The sequence below is a fragment of the Macrosteles quadrilineatus genome, unplaced genomic scaffold, assembly GCF_028750875.1.
Source record: "Macrosteles quadrilineatus isolate MER2022 unplaced genomic scaffold, UCM_ALF_1.0 Scaffold_2__2_contigs__length_208266976, whole genome shotgun sequence".
Classification (NCBI taxonomy): domain Eukaryota; kingdom Metazoa; phylum Arthropoda; class Insecta; order Hemiptera; family Cicadellidae; genus Macrosteles; species Macrosteles quadrilineatus.
In genome coordinates, this window is record NW_026542595.1 from 56141014 (window position 1) to 56160690 (window position 19677).

Consider the following 19677-nt stretch of genomic DNA (forward strand, 5'->3'; position numbering starts at 1 on the left):
GTTCAAAATTTATTTATATAGACTATAAACAGTTTTGTTAAGAAAGTAGTAATGTTCTAACTGCTTCTATAGTATGGTAACTAACCAATCAAATAATTTTCATAGACGGTTTTAACTTTTTAAACCCAAGAGAAAAGTCATAATGGATTTTCAAATAAGATACAAAAACAAAACAACAGTACCTACATAGAATTTCTCAACGTTTCACAAAGGTAATAGGTAAGATGGAGGAATAGGTAATGCTAAAAGTACATGCAGACACATTTGACTAGTGTTTAACTAAATAAATTGGTTTAAAGTCATATAAATGGTTGTAAATTTAACATTAACGATTCAAATGACCAATTGTAATATTGGTATAGTAAGGTACAGAACGGCACCAGCTTGCAGGTTACGACTAGAAAGAGGACAAAGAAATGAAATTGGAGCAAAGTAGCCACGCCCTAACCTTTCTCCTCAGTGTGGAAACTACAGTATCCGACCTTATCACCTGGCAGGCTACTGTTATCAACACTGATCTCCTGCTATATCCAGCTACTTTCACACTGTTTTAGAACATGTAGATCATTGGAGTTATCTTATTAAACAAAGTTACAGGTTTTAATTTGTTGTTATTATTAACTACTTCTCTTCACACACAAAAATTTGATGGATTATATTTGTGGTAAATTGTGACCTGGGGCCTTAGCCTGATTTCTGTCAAGACTAATCCAGTATATTTAATACAATTAGGTATTGATTGGTATTCTTCGTCTTCACATGGCTTTACTGAAAGTTATAACTGATGTTTTGTAGTTATTTAAGCCCATCTATTTTCAAACTATTTAATAATAATAATTAATAATTATTAACAAAGAATGGAAATAATATAGTCTAATTATAATCAATATTAACTACTAGCTGTTACCCGGAGCGCGTTGCTGCGCTTAAAAACTATTATTTTAAATGGTAATTTGTTTTTTACGATGAATAATAAAAATGTATATCAAGAATAAAAATGGAATATTTTACTTAATTGCTAGTGGATAAACAATGCTTTTTTTTCATTAGGTGTATAAATATATAAGTTTTTAGGCGTACCTACCACCACGTGAGCATGCAACACACAATAACTTTTGAATCGTAATTTGCACACTAATGGGGGGGGGGGGGGGTATACCATCTTGTTCAGAGTCAAAAGGAGTATAAAATACTAAATTGTAATCAACCTGGTTCTGGTCAATTTCGAGAATTTTTTTAATTTTTTATCTATGGGTTTTTATGGGGAAATCACCATTAAAAATAAAAATTTAAAAATAAAAAAAACACAGGGAGATAACATGGGTTAGTACCTACGGTAGTACACATACAAAATTTAATCAAAATCAGACCACAGGCGTGGTCTGTAGTTCTGTACACATCCACACAACAGACTGACAGACAGACACACACACACACAAACACACGGACAGACATCACTTTGTAAAACAACTTTTTTTGGGTTCAAGGGGATCCAAAAGGGATATCCACCAAAAACTCAAACTCGAAAATTTGGACAAAAGCAATACTTTCTGGATACTACGGTATAAGGGTAGAAGGTGAAAAGGATATACAGTAGACCCCCTCTAAACCAACCCTAACGGGACCAGACCTAGATCGGATAACTCAAAAGGTCAGCTAAACAGGAAATCAATAAAAACTTTTAAAAATTAAGTGTTATTCATTTGGAATTAAATAATTGTTACTCTGAAGTTGTGCGTGGATTATTTAAAAATTAAATTACACTTATTTCCTTTTTAGCGAATTTCCCATAAAGGGAATAAGCTATTACCGTAGTACTCATGGTAAGACTTGGACCCGGGACCGATTTACTTTTTCGTTTTGAGGTCCCTAGAGGCCAAAAACACCATCCGTTCAAATTCATATATATATATTTTACAACTTAGGGGGATAATCCTTAAAAATATTAAATATTCCCTGATTTTAGGTTCTAACAAGTAATAGCTAAATAAAAAACCTGTTTTATCCACTTTCTAAAAGGAGCTGTATTCTTAAGAATTTATAACATCACCTACTATCTTTGTTTACAAATCAGAATAATCAAAATCAAACATATGATCATATGTTGGTTCCATACAGTACATTAGTTAATTAAACCAAAGTCTTTTAAATAGGGGTTAAATGTAACCAAAGTCTATTAAATTCAATTCGTAACACACTCCCCACCTTTGTAAATTGAGGAGTTCGACAACAATTTACAAACACTTAATTCATAAAGTCAGTAAACATCAAATACTTTAACAGTACAACAATTTGTATAAGACCATTCGTAAGTTCATTCTGGTTGTCACTGTAATAAGTCTAGACTAAGGTAATGCGATCCGTGCCAAGAGTCTTGTGGCACTGGGGGCCTAATATTCAGTGTCTTAACGGAGCCTTCTGGGAACCAGGGGTAACCCAGTCGTACGCACCCCTTACCTCTCTAATCGGGTCACTGGGGAGGTGGACTTAAATACCCGGTATTCGTGAGAACAATGTAGACAATCTGACCCAAATGGAGGAGGAAGGTCAACTGAAATCTGACGATGACGACAAGCTCGCAGAAACCGGAAAGGAACGAAAAACGACTTTCCAGGGGCGAGTTGCAAAGATGGAGGATAGCGGATGCTTAAGCCAAAGGCGAAAAGGTGCTATCCAGAAGTGAGAGGAGGCTGGTGTGGGCTGCCAAGCACCCTAACTCTGCTGCCTGCAAAGCCAGTTCCTCCGGGAACTAGGATGCTGGGAAAAAGCAGAGCAAGGGTGGTACCCCTAAAGCTGACTCTAATGAAGCCTCCAGGAAGAAAGGTGGAGGCTGTGCTGGCGCAGCCACAAAGGATTGGCTGGTCAAGCAAGTTCAGGAGCTGAGTCCTTTCAGGAAAATCTCGCTACGGCTTGCCCCAGCCAGAGACCTTGTGAAAGCTGTGAAGGTATATTTATGTGCCCAGCCCTACAAGGTCTGCGTATGAGATCCCTCGTACGAAAAACGACTTTCCAGGGGTGAGTTGCAAAGACGGAGGATAGCGGATGCTTTAGCCAAAGGCGAAAAGGTGCTATCCAGAAGTGAGAGGAGGCTGGTGTGGGCTGCCAAGCACCCTAACTCTGCTGCCTGCAAAGCCAGTTCCTCCGGGAACTAGGATGCTGGGAAAAAGCAGAGCAAGGGTGGTACCCCTAAAGCTAACTCTAATGAAGCCTCCAGGAAGAAAGGTGGAGGCTGTGCTGGCGCAGCCACAAAGGATTAGCTGGTCAAGCAAGTTCAGTCTGAGCTGAGTCCTTTCGGGGAAATCTCGCTACGGCTTGCCCCAGCCAGAGACCTTGTGAAAGCTGTGAAGGTATATTTATGTGCCCAGCCCTACAAGGTCTGCGTATGAGATCCCTTGGGAGATCAAAGGGAAAAAAAGGTCACCATAGTCAAAAGGCTCTCACGGTTCACCAAAGACCTGGGATTTGACGGAGAATGAGGATCTGTGAACGAGGGTGCACAATAAGCTGTTCTAGCTGCGATGCAATCCCATGGTAACTTGTAAGCCTGGCCCTCGATAAAAAAAAAAAAAAAAAACTGTAATAAGTCAAGGAACGGCTGTCCATAAGACAGTCACATAACACAGTGATGCTCGTCCTAAATTTTTCTGTAGAAGGTCCTTTAACACACATATTAACCGCTCCCAATATCCTCCCCACCATGGTGCAGCGGGAGCATTAAATTTCCACTTTATTCGTTGAATTCTACATTCCTCTTCAATTTGTATCCAATCTAAATCATTGAATAAGTTTTTTACTAAATCCAACGGGAGAGGGTCATCCCATTCTTTACTTTTATCCCAGGACCTTTGCAACAGTATCTTCATTGTGATGCTTACTGCCATCTTGAATCCAATGGGTTCGTAAATCCGCTGTACCGTGGAAAGTAGAGTACATCGTGTAAATGCAACAGGTTCTCCTTCAAACAGTTTTAGATTACAACCTAACTTGTCTAGTCCACAATTCCACTTGAGACCAAGAACATTCTCTTGAGCATCTGGATCTTTCTCGATTATTTCAAGATTAACCCCTTCGCTTACAACGACGGCGATCCGCCGTCGCGCTCCCGTTAGCCATTGTGTGAAGCGACGGCGAATCGCCGTCCGCTATTAAAACCTGTTTGTGCCGAGTTAGTTCCCCAGAAATCCAATAGATCGCATATGCTTCTTGTTCTATGATTTCCAGGCTTTCTTTTGGTTATATTTTCGTCATCTCAGTCCAGTCCAATCGGCAAAAAAACTGAAGTTGAAATGGTGCAACTTAGCAGCTGACGACGTCTACACTGGTTTCACAGCTGATACGTTGTTGTGTTTACTTCGACGATGTAAACATTGTGTTAGAGCCTTGTTTTACTTTATTATTTTATTGAAAAGTGTAGTTATCTTATAAAATAAGTTATAGAATTTACTTAGTGTAAGTTTTTATCAGTATTTTACTTTTTCGTCGTTATAATGACTGAGTTATTAGGCCTATCATGTCGTGTTTCACTTCGTCGTGATAAAGATTGAGCTACAGTATCTTGTTTTACTATATTATTCAATTGAAAAGCTTTTGTATAATACGATGAGTCTTCAAAATAACTTGGTATTCGTGGATGAATGTGGAAAAGAGTTAGATGAAAGTGACATTATAAAACTTATAGGGGATTGTGACAGTGACAGTGATTGTGACTTGTTTGAGGAGAGTGGTTGGAGTGATGATGATGATTTGGAAGGGAGCAGAATTCAAGTGAGTAATAAGTCTAATACGCCTATTGATTATGAGACCACAGTTTCCCCAGACCATAATACTAATTGTGTTAGGCCTAATCCTTTAGAAAGTGACCAGTTGTTGCTTGAACAGCCTTCTTGCAGCTATGCTAGGCCTATGACCCCTCCAGATGCCCTTACTGTCCAATATAATTCAGATTTGTCTAGTAGGCCTGAAATATTTGATCAGCATGTATCTTCTCCATCACGTGATGAAGAATTGCCTAAATCAGTCCAGTTTCTTGATCGGTTATACCGCGGTAGTATGAGCGCGCCTTCTCTCTCGCCTACACCGAGTGAGGAAGCTGACGACCCTGGTTTCCCTGACTCTAGGCCTATAAATGATATAGATAGTGGCAGGCATAGGCCTATGACCCCTCCAAATGTCCAATCTGATTTAGATTTGCCTATTAGGCCTGAATTATTTGACCAGCTTGCATCTTCAATCGTGCCTGCCCTCTCACCTACACCGAGTGAGGAAGCTGACGACCCTAGCTTTCCTGACCCTAGGCCTAAAAGTAAACCTGTTAGGGGCAGGTCTAGAGGAAGAGGTAGGCCTATAGGAAAAAAAGCTATTTCACAACCATCTAAGCCTACTAAAAGGTCCAAAACTTAAACTAGTAACGATACAGCTCCACCAAAAAAGAAGAAAAAGGAGGGTTGGCAGTGGACCAGTACCATAGAAAGTAATATAATAAATAAAATCCCTTTTACTGGTTGTCCTGGTGTTAGAGCAAGTTTGGCTAGAAGTTTAGGCTCAGCTCCCTCTGAATTAGATGTTTTCAATGCGTTTCTTGATAATGACTTTTGGCAACATGTTGCAACAGAGACTAATAATTATGCCAAAGAAACAATTAAGAAAAAGAACGAAGCAGGCGGGGTAGGAAAAACTATATACTCAGAATGGTTTGACACAACTGCAGATGAGATGGCTTGTTTTTATACACTGTGTGTCCTTATGTCGCTTGTAAAAAAAAGAACCATACAATCATACTGGTCGCCTAATGCTGTAACTGAGACCCCTTTTTTTCGTAAAGTGATGCCATTCCGCCGTTTTTTGCTACTGTCCACATTTTTCCACCTTACAGACAATAATAGGAAACCTGTGAATGATAAACTGTGGAAGTTAAGGTATGTTATTGAGTACATGAACAGGAAGTTTTCCCATCTGTACATACCTGATGAAAACATAGCTGTCGATGAGAGTCTTATGAAGTTCCGAGGGAGGTTGGGCTATGTTCAATTTAATCCTAAGAAGAGAGCCAGATTTGGCATAAAGTTTTACAAGTGTTGTGAATCTGGAAGTGGTTATTGTTCTAAATTTAAGATCTATACTGGAGCTGAAGTCAAAGAAAATGTACCGGTTGAAGAAGGAAGTGGGGATTCTACACAGGAGGAAAAGCTGTTAACGAGTGAGGCGATAGTCGTTGAAATGACAAAAGATTTGGCAGGAAAAGGACATACTCTGACAATTGATAATTGGTATTCCTCACCTCTTCTCTTCTATAGACTTAAGCAAATAGGTTTCAATGTAATTGGAACAGCTAACTGGTGGAGATCAAACATGCCAGAGAGCTTCAAAGAGGGTAAACTTAAGTTGGGCGACTACGAGACAGCCTATAGCCACAATATGTTAGCAGTAAGGTGGCAGGACAAGAAGCAAGTTTGCATTTTGTCTACCTTTCATCAAAAAGCTGACAAAAGATCAACTGGCAAGAAAGACAGAGTTACCCAAGAAATTATAACAAAGCCAGAACCAGTGATCTACTATAATCGTTCAATGGGTGGAATTGACCGCGAGGATCAGCAATTAGCGTCGTTTCCTAGTATGAGGAGGTATGCTAAGGGATACAAGAAGATCTTCTTTTACATAATGGACATTGGCCTTTTTAACTCTTATGTAGTGTTCAAAAAATTAACCAGAAAAAAATTGGGGTTTAGTGAGTTCAAGGAGAGGTTTGTCAAGCAAATGTTTGAGTCGCGACAACTGCCACCGTACAATCGAAGAGGACGATCATCCAACTCAGAAACACCTCTGAGGCTCCAGGCAGCAACTTGGGGACATTTTCCTAGGCCTATTCCTCCAAATGAAGTCAAACAAACACCTTCAAGAAGATGTAAGGTGTGTAGTGCCCAGGGAAAGCGCAGTGACAGCCGATGGGAGTGTGAGCTCTGCCTTGTCGCACTTCACATGCCAGAGTGTTTCAAGGCATACCACACCAAAATGAACTTTGCTTGACATTTGGTGAGTTTTTATAAGTGTCATACAGTATTATAGACTAGTTCCAAAACATATATGAGCCCTATGTAGCTAAAAATGACCAATAAAAAAGTTTTTTTAAATTTTTTAATTTTTTTATTTTATTTTTATATGGTATAATAAAAAATTATAGTTATATTTTTTGGGGAAATATTTATATATTTTGAATCTACATTTAATTTTGAATAAGAAAATAATAATATCTTGCATATAAATAGTAAATGTTGCCTGAAAAAAAATTAAATCAGAAATGAATGAAACTAGCCACAACAAATTCGTTTGTTTTGGCCTAGGCGGATAAAAAAAAAATCATAAGTGAATGGGTTAAGCCATGAATCAAACACAGAATCATAATCATCGTACTTACCAATAAGTTTCAGTTTTTTGGTAGTAGAACAAAGTCTCTTTTCTGCGACTCCCTGATTTCAGGTTCTAACAAGTAATAGCTAAATAAAAAACCTGTTTTATCCACTTTCTAAAAGGAGCTGTATTCTTAAGAATTTATAACATCACCTACTATCTTTGTTTACAAATCAGAATAATCAAAATCAAACATATGATCATATGTTGGTTCCATACGGTACATTAGTTAATTAAACCAAAGTCTTTTAAATAGGGGTTAAATGTAACCAAAGTCTATTAAATTCAATTCGTAACAATATATATATATATATTTTTAGGATTTTTTGAGAGGATAGCAGGCTTACCTGAATGGGAAAGAGTCCAAACTGGCACAGGAAACACAAAACTTTACACTATATACACAAAACATTAGAATATTTCACTGTCACTGACAGCATTTTCAACTAAGGAAGAGAGAGTTTTCTAGATGTCCTTAGTTGAAAATACTGTCAGTGACAGTGAAATATTCTAATGTTTTGTGTATATAGTGTAAAGTTTTGTGTTTCCTGTGCCAGTTTGGACTCTTTCCCATTCAGGTAAGCCTGCTATCCTCTCAAAAAATCCTAAAAATCTAGGCCCTTGTGCTCTATGCTACACCCTTATATATATATATATTTTATATATATATATATGTGTGTCCATTAGCGCAATAACTCAAGCAAAAATGATCCAATTTTGATGAAATTTGGTATAAACGTGTAAACCTACATTTATTCGAACGAGTTCGCGAACCAGCATGATCGGACTATGGGGTAAAAATAGGTTTTTCTCATTATGACCCTAAAAACACAAAATTTTACAATTTCTTTCCAAACCATTTTGTAGAGCTTAAAAAAAACAAATAATTTAGTATAATGAAGCGTTGTTGTGCGCCTAATGGTTACGGAAAAAAAATTGTAAATTTAAAATTACCATGTTATTCTTATGGAGAATAAGTCAACTGTTGTAGTTTGCTTGTTTATGAACATATTATGATCGAATTTGGAAAATACTTTCATTTCTTACTAAACTATTAACATTTTACAACAAAAAAACACACTTTTACCCTCCCTGTTGCAGCAAACCTAAGTACTCGTTAAACTAATTCTATTTAAATAGGAAATAAATGTGATATTTTTATGGAGGCATTTTAGTGTAAATCCAATCAGGTTAATGGAAATTCACTTAGTCTGCAGGTTTGCTGCGGCGGGGGTATTTTAAGTAATTACAATAGATAAGTCATAAGTAAACCCGTATAATCCGATTATCGGTTAATGCAAGGTCGGTTAAAAAGGGATCTACTGTAATTGGATATTAGGCTATTTTGCCAAGTATGAGCAAACTCTGCTCAAGGCAAAGAAAACAAACCCTTTAAGAAGCGCAAAGCCTTTGTAAAAAATTCAGTCTGGAAATATTTGAATTTTCAATAGTTCCAGCTAGGTAACTATCGCGAGCGTCCGGCCAAGTCAGCTGACTGAGTGAGCAGTGAGACAAAGAATCTGATTAGAAAGAGATAGAGATGGAGCAATGCGGCCTCTGCGCGAGCGATCGTAGCGGCGCCACGCAAAGCTCATTTCGGGGACAAAATTCCAGACTGACTATTCTCCATATTTCGGGGGCAAAATTCCAGACTGACTATTCTCCATAAGCATTTCGCTTCTTCCTGAGGGCTCATTAAGGTAAAAAATCTCATTTAGGCTGGATTGTTGAATATGATGTACGTTAGATCCCATAACTAAATTGAGAAAATTGATTAATTGTTTCTCTCACCTGTATTTAATTACTATACAACAAGCTAATACATTTAATAACAAAATATCCTAAACAAACTTTTAAATCTTAATTCTACAAATGGCTTTTGAACAACCCTTTTTATTCTCTAAAAGATTTTTTTGAAATGCCTTTTATTAATTTTTAAGTATAGCTAGCAAATTTACCAAATTACTGTTGGATTTAGTTGGTTATGGGGTTTAATAACTTCCATTATTCCAAACGCCTTGCATTTTTCTTAACAATAAGATTATTTGGTTGTAATATTAAAGTATGTATTGTAACATGTCTCCTTGTGTGTAGTATTCTTGTAAATATTGTATATTGTATTAATTAACTGACTATGCTAGTTTTAGCAGTTTTCGGACATTATCAATAATTTGTATAAATTCACAAGACAATAAACACATTTCATTATTGGTAATCACTATGTAGTCTCTGATGGAAGAAGACTTGTATCAAACAACACTGAAAAGAAATTGTGCTCTCACCTGTATTGCTGAGGTGGTTTGTAAAGGTGGAGCTTTATTTTTATGGAGAGGTGGGAAAATTTGTTTATGCACACAGATGGCTAGCCTGTGGTGTGGGTCTCTTACGGGTTTTAAACCCACAGACTATTCACTAAAAACCTCTAATCTTCGGAAACTAGCCTGGAAATTTGTTGCAATTTACTGTAGGCGAGAGTTGAGAAGTCCTCTGAGCCCTGGCCTATTATAAAAATGCAGGCGCTTGCTACTCGACAGCTAGGCGGGTTTCTCATGTTCCACGCGGCAGTCAGGGCTCATATCCACTTTGTTAAAACAAAAATAGCACCTGCAAATACTGTGCGGCAACATACAAACATTGCTGCATATCGCTCTGGCTCAAAGGACTTCTCAACTCTCGCCTACAGTATCAGAACTAGTTTAAGTTTGCTTATGCCCAGAGGGCTCAATCCGTGTCCAGCAATTCATTTCTTACCTGACCTAGGGCTTGGAGGCTCCAAAACAAAGATTTCAAATACTAATTTTATATGTAGGCCTACTTTGTTAAGCTTAAAGCATAGCAAATTCCTTAATTAAATTCTGTATTTTTGTGTGTATGTCTGTTGGTAACGCATTAATGTCCTTATTTCTCAGTGTTTCACGGAATGGACAAGAGCACCTTTGATAGTGAAAATGTCAACCGGAATAAAGTGTTAAAAGGTGAGGTTGATGTAGTACTTTAAATACGTTTAACCATTGTGGAAAGTAACTTTCAATTATAGGCTTACCTTAGGGCTATGGCTCATGGATCCATAAAGCATTTTTTAGTTTAATCATTGGATTTAACATATGGACCAACACGATCCGGGTGGCATTTAATTGCGAAGCATTTATTTTGGCTTGAACTGTCAGATACTGTATTTGCGAAGGTTTATATAAAATAGTTTTGCCAGCATATCTGCAAATATGCAAACCAACTGCTTTTCCTAATATAAGAAGGTTTCAACTGACTACTTTAAGATCCCTGTGCGTAAAACGGGCACACAGCTAGTATGCTATAAATGTATTACTAGGAAATGAAAAAAGAAGCTTAACAAAATTATATTAGTTTTGGCTGGGAGCACATTTCATCGTGGACAGCCGAAGGATAAGTATTCTGTGCTGGGATCACCTAAACAGTAAATGCAGTCGGGTGAACCGGACTTGCCCATCAAAAATCAGCTACGACTGATAATAGTTGTATGTAACAAGAACCTTGCCATACCGATATTACTTGCATCATTAGTTCTGCCTTATAAGTCTGTCCTCTTCGAGTCTCCTGTTCCCAACTATCCTGCCATTGCAATTGGCAAAGGCTCAACCAAATTCTTTCTTCAACCTTGCTCACACCTTAAAGCCATAAAGAAGCACTTTTAAACTGGACTGCACACATCAAGAGTCTTCTTTATAAGCTTACTTATCAGCAACACTTCCAAGAGCCTTTTATACGGAGGATCTGGTATTTCCATCCCAACTCTTATTATCCACCATAGCACCGGTTCTCCCACGATGGGAGGTGGAGATTGGGTACCAAATTTCAATCTTGTATCCCAGTCTCAAAGAATCTGAGTCGAGAACTTTCACAAGTTTCCCTTAAGAGCTAGCCTTGTTTTGGTTCATCGCCCTGCGGAGAACTTTAACTCTGTAGGCTGCTGACTTAGCCTTGAAATTCTTCGAAGGATCTTCCTTGGAATATCCCCCCCCCCCCCCCATTAATGCACATCTGGCTTTCAGACAAGCTTTCTGAACGTTCGAGATCCCAGTACAAGGGTCATTTGTCACAATAGAGTCTCCTGCACGACATTGCCTGGTTACAAGCCAAGTCAAATCAGTATCATCCTCAGGATCAGATATTTTATATTACCAATGCCTCAGCGCCAGCCTCAACAAGTGAAATTGGGTTCTCCAACTATCCCGCAAGATTAAATTGGTTAACTTCTTGAAATGCAGCTTGTCTGAATTCCATCTACGTGGTACACATGATGGTGCTCATGAAGTTTATAAAAATCCGATATATTGTAGTGAGGTCTTTGATGACTCTCAAGCTAGAGATCCGCCCTCATTCAGGAAGAGTGCGGACCTGGCAGTCCAGGATGTATTTTGCCCTGGGAGTTTGTAGAGTGCATTTCCTACACGACAGTCCTAGGGTTAATATTCCTATATAAGCGGTAAATCTTAAGAAGTAAAATACCAAACGGGCTCATTGGGGATAATGTGGAGTGGAGACTAAAAGCTTCAAGTCCCTCCCTGGTGCTTCTATGCTGTTTCGCACCCAAGATGTGTCAGTTGAGTCTGGAAACCACAAATGTGCAAACTGGCTCATCCTACTCTCAGGTGTATGAGATTCAGGAATATGCTGGCATATTATTCTTGCATTTAAGCAACTGTCATGTGCTGTTCTCTTCGGTTAGGCCATGTGATCCATAATTTCAAGGAGTTTTTTAGGATCTCAGGGAAGTCAGTCAAGGTCCCCACCCTAAGTCCTAAGCTCAAATTCATGAATGGTACCCTTGTCCCCAAAGCCCTTATTGACATTCCCAGCAAAAGCCAACATTTCATCATATTTCAAGAGCTTTAAGAGCTCTAGGTACATCTGATTTACTTGATGACAGTCTTTGTATCTTACGGTTTGGCCTTAGTCTTGAAGCTCCCCAAAACTTCAGCAATAAACCACCCCCTCTCTGAGGGCTTTATCAGTATAGCTTCAGTCCTGGGCTTCCTTTGTCTGGGTTTCTTTAGTACAGAGGGGCCCTTCCTGGAGGAGCAGGGCCAACTAGGAGGCGTCATCTGAAGGGTTTAGATCTTTTCCTCAGAATATTGGCCAACTTGGGATCCCTGATGGGTGAGCTCCTTGTAAAGGTGGAGGTAAAGTTTTATCATACATTAATTACTATGAGAAGAATAGAAGATTAATGAAATACTTCTCTCACCTGTATTGGTATCCTATCCCGCAGTCTCATACTGAGGTGGTTTGTCACGAAGATGGAGAACAAATTCTATCACACACCACTACTTAGAAAATTGATTAAATGCATCTCTCACCTGTATTGGTATCCTGCTCTGCAGTCTCGTCCTGAGGTGGTTTGTCGTGAAGATGGAGGTAGACTTGTATCGCACATCTCGCAGCACGCAGATAAAATGGATGTGATCTTAAAACGTCTTCTAGCCGCAGGAGTCCCACATAAGATCTTAATGTCATCTTTCGCATGCAGTATGTGTGAAAGTCAAACTGGTCTTCTATTATTTCTGAGAAGTGCTAGAAAGAAAAAAAAGTTCAAATTAGTGTACAAGTTTATTTTAAGGAAAAACTCTAGACCAGTATTTTGAATTGTAGAATAAGGAGAATAGGAGCTAGCTTACCTTGAAGAAGTGCAGGTAGGTCATAGACCATACAGAAGACACAATGCTGACAGTGTGTTCAGTGTCTCTTCTGTTTATGGCCTACCTGCACTTCTTCAAAGTAAGCTAGCCGCTATCCTCCTTATTCTACAATTCAAATTAGTATACAAGTTTGACTGAGCATGAATTTTTAGTGACATTAACAAGTCATCAATGAGGTGATGGTTGTGTTTAATGTAGGTTAAGTTTCTGAAGTACTGAGCTATGAGATTTTAACTCCTTTCAAAATCTCTAGATAGAAACCTAAACTGACAGTTTAGTGTGTTATGATTAGAAGCCCACAGAAGTATTTTGATAATTGACTTACAAATTAAGTCTACTCACTGAGGCTACTGATTAGTGACCTCAAGCTTCATCTAGTTCATAGTTTTACAGTAAAATTATATCATGGAAGTTGTTTTTCAGAATTTAATATCCTAAAAATGTTAATAATGTTTGTTTATGTTTACTTACCCTGTCTACTTCGTGGCACTTTTTTAAAGCTTCTCCCCACTTCTCTAACCTCTGGTAGGCAAGGGCACACTCTGTTTGGAACCACATGCATTGCATCTCATTTAGATTTTCCATTGCAGACACACCTTCCTAAAACAAATGGGGACCACTTTGATAGAAAATCCTTATCTTCCACCACTATCTCTGAAATCATTAATACAACTATGCAAACAAAGAGCTTGTCAATTAGCATATCTTTCCAATTTTTTTTTATCTAACTCCAGAGAATTTACGTAAAGTACAACAGATTCAAGTAAAGAAATGTGTTTGTACTTACCCTAGTAAACTTGGAACACGTTTCCTCAGCCTCTTTGATTAAGTTGGCCCTCAACATGTACTTGGCACACTTGGAGTTGATGTACCTATCAGCTGTGTCCAGACCTTGAGCCTCGTCTAGCCACTTGAATGCCTCAACTACATCTCCTGCATGCTGAAAGATGACAAAGTTGGTGTAATACAACTTGTGTATGAATATTTAACCTCAGAAACTTTCTCTATCAGATAAAGTTTAGTTTACACAGTAGCCCTAGTTGTGTGGTATTGGCCAAATGCATTCAAAAGACATATCTACCACAAGCAAACAAGTTAATTAAACAAAGCAAATCAAATCTAATCTTTATTCATTATTGATATTTACATGAATACATTGAATAGAGTCAAATCTTATTTTCTAATTACTAAGGGATGTAACAAGAAGATCATAGAGGCCTAGGTTTTAAGGAATTTTCTAAGGATAGCAGGCTTGCCTGGATGAGGAGGGATAAAATGTAGCTAAATAAGAAACACAAAACATTAGATTATAACCAAAACTAAAGTATTTAACTGTTACTGACATCATTTTCAAAACATTTTTATTAGAGTCAGTGACAAAGAAATATTATAATTTTTTTGTACCGTATATTGTACGGTTTTCTGTTTCTTGTGCCAGAGTCAATTTTATCCCATTCATTTAAGTCTGATTTCCTCACAAAAAAACCTGAAAAGTTTATTATTTACTTTTTAATGAGAGTCGCGCATCTAGTAGCTAGCCAGCAATAATAGTTTTTTTTTGTCTAGGCTTATATCTCTTGTCATGTAAAATTCATGATATAGATTTTCAAAATGTATCTTTTAGTAAAAAGAACCGTAGTGGTTTAGATTATCCTACAGAACATCACATCACCGACTTTATAGTTTTCAGAACTAAAAAAACACATACAAAATACTCCCTGACTTTAGCCACCTTCTATACACTTAACTGGTAGGCTATTGGTTGATGCCAGCAAAGCCTAGCACACTACACTGTATCTCAGAAAAAAGTGTTCCCTAATTTCTTCTGTGTGGTAATGCAAAGACAAACGTCAAAATAAACAGTGCAGTGACAAAATAAGTGATAATTATCATAAACTAGGGTGAGTATCAAGGCTATTTCAATACCAACGGCTTTGCACAAGAGACGACAAAGATGCTTCAACATGTATTAGGTTTGACTAGCTGAAGGCTTAATTTGTAATGCATACCTTGTATATCCTGCCTTTGGTGACGAAGAGCTCTATGAGTGTAGGTGTGTGTTCAATGGCTGCATTGATGTATTGCAGAGCCTTGTCTGTGTTGCCCAAGAAGTCCCAGTGTTGTGCCAAGTAGTAATATACCCACAACAGAGCAGAAGCAGGCTCCTTAGGCTCGTTTGTTTCTGTACAAAATTAGTTCTCATTGGTCTAATTTGTTAAATTAATAACGAGAGAGTTGAGTAGTAGAAGCTGATAAAGGGAAGTAAAAGATGAACTCTTATAGGGAATTTTTCATAAAGAAATAGGCTATTACCGTAGGTCTCATGGTATGACCAATTAATTGTTTTTCTATTATTTTATGTCCCCAGAGGCCAAAAATACCATCCTTTCAAATTCATATATACAAGGGACGTTTTAAAGTATGGGCCGTTTATGTGTGTAGCTCCGTAGTTTCAGTGTATGCTACAATTAAGCGGTGAGCTGCAATACTGGCATTGTTGGTGAACGGAGTGTCGCCATTTGCAAATGTGTAACTGACATTTATGCTTTCCTGAGTGTTAAGACAATTTGACAATTTTTTAAATTATTGAATCTCCTGCCACATGAGGGATTAGGTAAAGTGTACTGTTAAAATTTTACAAAAAAAAACACTTAACTTTTCCTGGGCGTTGGCCATAAATATACGACAAAGACGCGTCAAATCTTACGTCAAAACATGTTAACATCATTTCTTGAATTATTTTAAAGTTGTTTCTTAGCCGTCAACAGTTACCTTAGGGCATTAATCAATATTATTGTTGCCATAACTTTTTTTATTTTTCAACTAAATTTCTGATTGGTGGGTTGGCAACACTGAACTCGTAACATCTATTGTTTACAAAACTGGCCGGCTGGGTTCAAAATATTCCGAATCAATATTTTTTATTGTATTAGGATTAGATAGGCTTAAGTCTGTTTTGTTCTTTGGTAATAATGAACAGTTAATCAAAGATAAATGTTTATCCTAAACAAAATTGACAAGCCTTAGAGATATATATGCAGATCAATGCATTCCTTAGTGAGCGTTGGACGTATACCTACGCCACAACATGGTTATAAAACTTGTAAAAAAATTATTTTGATAAAAAAGCTGTCTATAATCAACTATTTTTTTAACCTCAACCAAATTATTGATCGGGTTGTGTGAGTAAGGCTCCGCCCTGCAGCCGCCGTTTGGGAAGGGTTAATTACCTTCCCTGGTGCATCATAATACCTAAGTAATCATCAAGCCTTATGTTATTTAAATAGAAAATAAATCTGACGTATTAAGGAAATATTTTTGTGAAAACTCTATTATATTTATATTAATGGATATTTTCCTAGTCAGCAGGTTTGTTACTGCAGGGGTATTTATACTTTTTTTAGGGGAATATTAGGGGAAATATATAGTGATCATAATCTATAAGTATAAAAGAGGATGTTTGTATATTTGTTTGGCAGTGATAAACTCAGACACCGCTGAACCGATTGCCACGAAACTTGGTACATACGTGTAGAATTTCATGGAATAGGTTTATACACCATCAATTTCGTGATCCGTCATATCGGCTCCACCCCAGTGGCTCTGGAGTTTCCCATGTTAACCTTATGAGAAATGGAATTAATGAATCTTAACAGCTGTTTCAATTAAACAAGTTGGTTCTGTTCTATGATGTTCAATAGCATTAAAGTTACAAGGATTACCAACAGGGTGCAGCACTATTATTTCTTTTACATTTATGACAACAGCTAATTTGTAACCAAAAGGTGAGTGAGCGTAGCGAACGAACTTCAACCTGTAGGCGAGTTAGCGTAGCGAACGAGCTCCAACCTAAAGGTGAGTGAGCGTAGCGAACGGACTTCAACCATTACGTGATTGAGCCATGCGAACGAGATCATCTTTAAAATTAAGAAGTTAAACGGGGCAACGCCCGCGGGTTACAGCTAGTCATGTATAAAATATCAAATTCACTGTGAGAGGTTTCACTCTTACTGTGAAAGAGCATCCTCAGTGGAAAATGGTACATACAGACAATTTAGGTAAAACCTACATGGGTAAAAGTTACCTATATTTTTTTTTTATTAGATCCAATCAATCACTGATCAATTATTTGATACTGATTAAGAACCAAGATTTTTTTAGGAATTTAGCTCAGCTAGCTAGCCAAAGAAACTTTTAGTTCAAGTTCCAATAGGAAACTTCACAGAACATTAGGCCTACATAATGTGTTTTAGGTTAAGAAACAAAAATCAAAGGATCATGGTTAACCTCTCTTTGTTCATTTACAACTGCCCTACCCTGCCACGATTGGTCCTTGATAAAATCGATACAAAAAATTACATCAAGCACAAACTAAGATATTATGACTCACCGTCCAAACTGAACCGCCCATTTTTACTGAGGGCTTGGACGTATTGCTCAGCTAGTTGTTGGATTACTGCCACCTTTTCCTTATCCTTATAAAGAGACCTGAGGTCCACAAACAGAGGAGGCACTCCTTTATGTAAGCCTCGTCTCAGGTACCTGTCTACCTCCTGTTTGAACAGTTCACCTGCAATACATACACATATCTTGTCAGTTCTGATCATTACTAATCCACCTGTTCTCATTTTAAGACTCTGTAAAGAAATTACTATTACATATAAGGAAGACTAGTTAAATAAGAAGTGAATTACCACATTTTGAAATGACTATCGTCTTCTAAAACTTTTTGAAATATAAGACAAGACATAACTCTGGAAATTATAATAACCTGCAAATTAGTACTTTCTATGAATTGTTATATTTGTCGTTTCTACCTTGAGCATAGTTCAAGTAGAGACGTGCCGGAGCCAGTGCCTTGGGATATACCTCTCTGTACTCCGCCAGCAGTGACAGTCTCTCCTCAGACTTGTGTAGTTGTAGAGCGTCTGCTAGACTGCCGTAGTAGCCTGTGTTCTCAGGGTTACGCTGTAATAGCTTCCTGTACACCTCCGCAGCACTACTGAACTTGCCTAGCTTCAAGTAAAGGCTGCCTGAGAAACATCAACAGACTTCAATGAGTTCAATGGCTTTGATCATGGTCACTGAACATTCTCAACAATCGTTAATTATGTCATTTGGTAGAAAACCCTACCAGGGGTCCATAGTTATTTATAAAGGGAGACAACTGCTTGCGTTTCAAATATGTAGGTCTTAGTTGAAACACAAAAAACGCTAAAAATATTGACAGACCAATATTTTAGTAAAAAGGCCCTTTATCAAGGATGGCTTTTTTAAAACCACTTTAAATACATTATCTATACATTTTTCCATATTTATCGATAATGCCTATACAGGGATTACTCTATTAAAATCAGGTAGGGTAGGCATACGTAGTAGAAACAAAAATAGATATTCTTACATTAAATTACCACCAGAATGTTTGGGTTTATTCTCAAAAAACTGACTGCAAAATGTTTGTAGCAAATTTCTCACCTAGGGAATAATCTATTACTGAAGGTGTTTTGGGGTAACCAGAGGCCAAAAACAACCTCAGTTCAAATTTATATATAAGTATTTATTGATGTTATGTGTCTGTTACCACAATAACTCGGGCAAAACTGATCCCATTTTCTCCACAAGAATAACATGAGAATTTTACATTTACACTTTTTTTTATTTTCTCCTTATTCAGTAGGCATACAACAACGCTTCAATGTACTAAATTATTTTTTTTTAAGCTCTACAAAATGGTTTGGAAAGAATTTACAAAATGTTTTTAGGTTCAAAAATGGGATAGATAAATTTTCCCCCATAAATCCCAGTTCCTATTGTCCGATCATGCTGGTTTGTGAACTTGTTTGCATAAACGTAGGTTTACACTTTTGTATTTAATTTTATCAATATCGGATCTGTTATGCATAAGTTGTAGTGCTAATGGACACATTTGGTACAGTGTTTAAAAAAGGTGGATATAATTTACGTAGTGATTCCTTGGGTCAAAATAAACAGGAAACCTAGAATTAAACTTTTTCCAAAATCGCTTCATTTACCAGATTATATTTCGAATTTTAAATTTTTTATGAAAGGACACAAAGTTCAAAAGATTGACTAAGAAATATCTGAAATGTGAGGGTTTATAGTTTTGTAAAATGGGGTAGAATAAGGCTAAGCTTGTCAGGTTTGACTCATTTTACAACTTAAAACCGTGATATTTCATATATTTTTTATAAATAACTTCTTGATCAGAAGTAGGCCTACATGTTACTAAATTTACGGTAAGTAAATAAAAGACTCGCCTTTGCCTCGATGGAGAATCCGCCCCCAACACTTTTTTCATAAAATCGGCCACTTTTAGTCATTTAAATTTAAAAAAATAAAATGGCCAATAATTTAAAATTTAAGATTGCACCGGCAGATGGTGATTTATGACTAATCACACATGGTTACTGGATTAACCCCCTTCCACTGTCGTTTATGTTTGGTGTAAGGGATGAAGAGGATCTTTTATTACTTAGCTTGACAACAAACCTTTAGGATCAAAACTGTGCAAAACTTGAGAAAACGGATCGTTCAACAGAGAGGTCTAACTTTAAATGTTGTTGTAATAGGTATTTAA

General features: G+C 37.3%; 1 protein-coding gene across 1 annotated transcript in view; it reads right to left on the reverse strand.

The window, feature by feature from the left end:
* The window catches only part of LOC128986293 (N-alpha-acetyltransferase 15, NatA auxiliary subunit-like), a 125579-nt gene that overhangs the window by 89940 nt on the left and 15962 nt on the right, over positions 1-19677 (reverse strand). The window contains exons 6-11 of the mRNA XM_054406583.1: positions 17897-18112; positions 17470-17649; positions 15089-15261; positions 13867-14019; positions 13551-13679; positions 12741-12954 (exon numbers count right to left, since the gene is read on the reverse strand). Coding sequence (XP_054262558.1) covers positions 12741-12954; positions 13551-13679; positions 13867-14019; positions 15089-15261; positions 17470-17649; positions 17897-18112 — 1065 coding nt within the window. The remainder of the gene's footprint in view (positions 1-12740; positions 12955-13550; positions 13680-13866; positions 14020-15088; positions 15262-17469; positions 17650-17896; positions 18113-19677) is intronic.